Source organism: Elephantulus edwardii, unplaced genomic scaffold, assembly GCF_000299155.1.
Source record: "Elephantulus edwardii isolate Elephantulus edwardi_28Jun2011 unplaced genomic scaffold, EleEdw1.0 scaffold00049, whole genome shotgun sequence".
Taxonomy (NCBI): Eukaryota; Metazoa; Chordata; class Mammalia; order Macroscelidea; family Macroscelididae; genus Elephantulus; species Elephantulus edwardii.
In genome coordinates this window covers 4,308,653-4,313,436 of record NW_006399799.1, presented here as the reverse complement: position 1 = coordinate 4,313,436, position 4,784 = coordinate 4,308,653, and the positions used below count along the sequence as shown (strand labels likewise).

Below are 4,784 nucleotides of genomic sequence, written 5' to 3'. Positions count from 1 at the left end.
TCATGCTTGGGAGGGTGGAGGGACGCGCAGGAGGGGAAGACCTTCTATGAGATGGATTGATTCCGTGACTGGGGTATTCGGGATGGGTGTGTCAGAGGCAGTGCAGTTGGTGCAGGATAGAGCAGGGTTTAGGGCTGTTGTGCATAGGGTCGCTATGAGTCGCAAACGACTCAACGGCACATAACAACAACAACAACATGTATAAGAGCCAAGTTATTTTCTATGTAAATGAGAGTTAATTGAGATTAAGGTTAGTTATTCGTTGTTAGATGCTTCAGAGTCAGTTCTGACCTGTAGAAATCTGTACAACAGAATGAAACACAACTCAATCTTGTCCCAGCCTTATATTTGTTGCTATCTTTGCGCCCATTGTTGTTGCCACTGTGCTCCTGACCTTTTAACTTTACTAAGCATGATATCCTTCTTCAGAGACTGGTCCCTCCTGCTACCATGTCCAAAGCATATAAAACAATGTCTCATCATCCCTTCTTGTAAGGAGCATTGTGGCTGTACTTTTCCAAACAGATTTATTCATTCTTCTGGCAGTCCATGGTATTTATGGACTCTTTGCCAGCACCATAATTCTAAGAAATCAGTTCTTTGATTCTCTGTATTAATTGTCCAGCTTTCACATGTATATGAGGCAATTGAAAGTACCATGGCTTGGATCAAACATAGCGTAGTCCTAGAAGTGACATCTTTGGTTTTTAACACTTTAAAGAAATCTTTTGCAGTAGATTTGCCTAATGCAGTGTGGTGTTTTGAATTCTTCACTGCTGCTTTCACAGGCTGTGATTGTGGATCCAAGTAAAATAAAATCAGTCTCCTCTCCTGCAATTTACAGCCTCTAAAAAGTTACTGAAGGGTAAGCTGTGAGTCATTTCTGGCTTGACAGCACTGAACAGTATAAACAACAATCCTTAACAGTATAAACAACATAATATTGCTTACTAGTCCTATTGTGAGGATTTGTTATTGAGGTATAATCTTACTAAAGGTTATAATCTTTTCATCAGTGCTTCTAGACCTTTTAACTTCAGAAATAAATTTTGCTCATATCACAGATTGCTGAACAGTCACCCTCTAGTCTGTTTGCTATGTTCTTCATGTAATCCAATTTCTCAGGTTATTTGCCCAATTTATGGATTGAATTAAGTTGATGAAAAGATGCAGCCCTTATACACGACTTTTTTGAGTTTAAACCACTCAGGATCCCCTTAGTTGTTTATACAGCTAAGCCTCTTAGTCTATGTACAGATTCCACATGAGCACAGTTGTTCTGGAATTCTCATTCTTCTCAGTGTTGTCTGTGATTTGTTATGACCCGTTTGAATGCCTTTGCATAGTCAGTAAAACACAGCTAAACATCTTTCTGGTATTCTTCGCTTTGAACATCTGATACCAGCAATGTTATCCCTTGTTCTGTGTAATTCTGTCGTTATTATAAATATCCTTTGTTTTCTTGTATATTATTAAGTATATGTTATTTTAATTCTCCTAGTTTATATTTTTTTTATATTTTGTGAACAAATAATTGACTTTTATTTTTTGTTACCCAGGGGTCCGGGTTGCATGTCATAGTTGTAACACTTCAGCAATCCCTCTGTATCACCTAGCCATGTCAAATGGAACTATATACAGCTTCTGCAGCTCTGGTTGTGTTGTAGCTTTCCAGGTATGATCTCAGGTAGTATTTGAGTTATGTAATTTTCTTTATATTGACCTGGGACAGAATTTTAACTACTGAAAGCCCCTACTTCCACACTTCAAAGTTAACTTAAAAAAAAATATGTTCCACCAAGATCCTAAAGATCATGACCATAAAAGGTCTGAACCAGTTGTTGGGTCTTAGAGTTTTCTTTTTTATTTCTCTTTCTTAGGAGTCAATCCATGGCTACTCTTCCCTTTTCCTTTCTCTCTTGGCTTTCTCTCTCACCAGGGAGACAGGTGGTGTGGCTACAGTGCTTTATTGCCATCAGGGACTAATTGGTGATGGACATGTAGTTAAAAGCGTATCTTGGTAGAAAGGAGAGATTACTCTAATCTGCTAGAGGCATTTACTAGAAAATACTAGAAAATAAGGCTGAAAAGCCTTATTGCAGTCCTCAACCTCCTAATGTTGTATTTCTCAATCTTTCTATTCCATTTTAACCATATTGGCATTTAAATACTTTCCATAACTTTATAAAGAACCATTAAACAAAATATGGGTCGGTTAACAATTTGCTAAAGTGAGAAAATTTACCATGTCATTTATTCACTTATTTGTGTTCTTTCAGAATGTATTTAACAAACCAAAAGGCACAAACTCTTCATCAGTGCTCCCTTCTCAGGGCCAAGGGGTTGTAAGCCCCCCAGCCAAGTCAGCAGTGTCAGCAGGAGGAGGTAACGCCATCCACAGCTCGGTCAGTGGCTCTGCTGCAGCTAGTCTCCAGCCTCCTGGTGATCAGTCCCAGCAAGTTGCTTTACCTCGGACAGTTTCTATGCTCAAGTGTCAGCACTGTAACCATCAGTTTGCCATAAAACCAGAACTTCTTTTCTACAAGGTAACGGGATTAAATACCAGCTTGGAAATATTTTTGTTTTTTCAACTTTGCTTTGAAAATAACGCTAAGAATTCATGAAAGAGAAAGCAACCTTGTAGTTAGACCTTAATGATGGCTATTTTTCTGCAGGGCAGAATGTTTATTTTTTGTGGCAAGACTTGTTCTGATGAATATAAAAAGAAAAATAAAGTTGTGGCAATGTGTGACTACTGTAAACTTCAGAAAATTGTAAAGGATACTGTGCGATTCTCAGGCGTTGACAAGCCATTTTGTAGTGAAGGTAAAGGAACATGTTTGGTTTTACCCAAAGTGAGCATGTGATTTTTATAATGATTTGAACTATTAATCCACAGTTAGTTTTCAAGTAGTTTTTATTGTGTAAGGTGTAGTATGTATATAATGACAAAGTCTTTACATTGAATTTGTATATAGTTTACTTTAAATCTGTTTCTTTAAATTCATATAATCTCAAAGAAAAAAAATTAAAATATGTTTAGATTAATAGTATAGAAGATCTCATATAAGTTAAAGATGTTTTTGTTTTAGCATCCTTTTGTAAAGAGGGTACTTAAGCATTGCTGCTCTTGACTTTTATATCTCTGGCATTTTTAATATACCTGGCTTAATGTTTTAAATATATTTTAAAAGTGATGAAAGTTTGTTTTGTGATACTGTCCTTTAAGCTAGGAGCATATAATTGTTTAATGTATATTTAGAAGTGAATATAAGATTGTTACTTAAGATGATAGAAATTCTTTTTTGTCCTCAGTTTTTTATTTTTTTTTTTATTGTTTAACATTTTCTTCCCCTCTGATCCTCCCCCTCCCCCAGTGCTTTTTTAGGAAGTGCCAAATCACTTTTCATAGTGATTGTACCATTTTACATTCCCACTAACAGTGAATAAGAATACAAGTCTCTCTACAGCCTTGTCAGCATTTGTTGTTTGCTGTCCTGTTGAACTTTGCTATTGTTGGTTGGTAGGGTGAAATGATATTTCATAGTTGTTTTGATGCTCATCTCACTAATAACTAGGGATTTCAAATATTTCTTCATGTGTGTGTTTACCATCTTGATGTCTTCTTTGTTGAAAGGTTTATTTATAATCTTTTTCCATCTTGTGACTGGGTTGTTTACCCTTTTTTTTTTGTGGAGATCCTGGAGTATTCTATATGTTTTAGATATAAGTCCCTTACCAAATATGTGTTTGCTAAATATTTTCCCCCAGTTTTTGGTTTTCCTTTTTACCCTGTTAGAGAAGTATTTTTTAAAATTTTTATTTTATTAATTTTAATGAACATTTACAGAGATTTTGGATTTCCATTCATTCATTGTTGCACTTTTTTCCCTGCCCACCCCTCTCGCCCAGTTCGCAAAAAATAATGCTTCACGAATTTGTGTGTCATCCTTGCACAGGGGACATGCTAATCTTCTCTGTATTATTCCAGTTTTAGTATATGTGCTGCTGAAGCGAGCACAAGAAATATTTTTGATGTGCATAGGGATCTGATTCTTAGAAGGTCCCATTCATCTATTTTATTTTCTCCTGGTAGTATAAATTCTTTTTATCTTTAAAAAGTTCATTTAAATCTTATTCTTTTTTCTTCCTGTCTGATTTTCAGTTTGCAAATCCCTTTCTGCACGTGATTTTGGAGAACGATGGAGAAACTACTGTAATATATGCAGTTACTGTTCACAGACATCCCCTCATTTGGTAGAAAATCGATTGGAGGGCAAGTTAGAAAAGTTTTGCTGTGAAGATTGCATGTCAAAATTTACAGTTCTGTTTTATCAGGTAAATGTGATATGTTTTTTTGGCTCTCAAATTAGAACAGGTTATTATTTAAACTTTGCTATTATTATGTAGAGGAAAATTCTTTATTTAGACCTGGTTAAAAGAAATTACAGATTTCCAAAGAAAAATTGTATTCCATATAAATGCGAAATCTTTGAAGCAAGGAGAGTAAGATTTGTGGAGACTTTGTTATAAGTTAATGTCCTTTTATATTTTTCTTTCTTAAAAGCATTATTGACCTTATATGTAACTCTGAGACTTTTCAAATTAGAATTTTACATTGTTTTATTGCCTTAAATTGCTGTCTCTTTCAGAAAATTGTTCTGAGAAGGGTTTTTTTTTTCCCAATTTATTATTAATTTCAGTGAAAATTTACAGAGACTTTGGATTTCCATTCATTCATTGTTGTACTTTTTCTCCCCTCCCAACCCTCCCCCCCATTACAC

General features: G+C 35.2%; 1 protein-coding gene across 1 annotated transcript in view; it reads left to right on the top strand.

Annotated features, from left to right (window-relative positions):
- The window catches only part of ZMYM6 (zinc finger, MYM-type 6), a 63,478-nt gene that overhangs the window by 32,967 nt on the left and 25,727 nt on the right, over positions 1–4,784 (top strand). The window contains exons 7-10 of the mRNA XM_006886430.1: positions 1,560–1,675; positions 2,280–2,546; positions 2,676–2,826; positions 4,166–4,338. Coding sequence (XP_006886492.1) covers positions 1,560–1,675; positions 2,280–2,546; positions 2,676–2,826; positions 4,166–4,338 — 707 coding nt within the window. The remainder of the gene's footprint in view (positions 1–1,559; positions 1,676–2,279; positions 2,547–2,675; positions 2,827–4,165; positions 4,339–4,784) is intronic.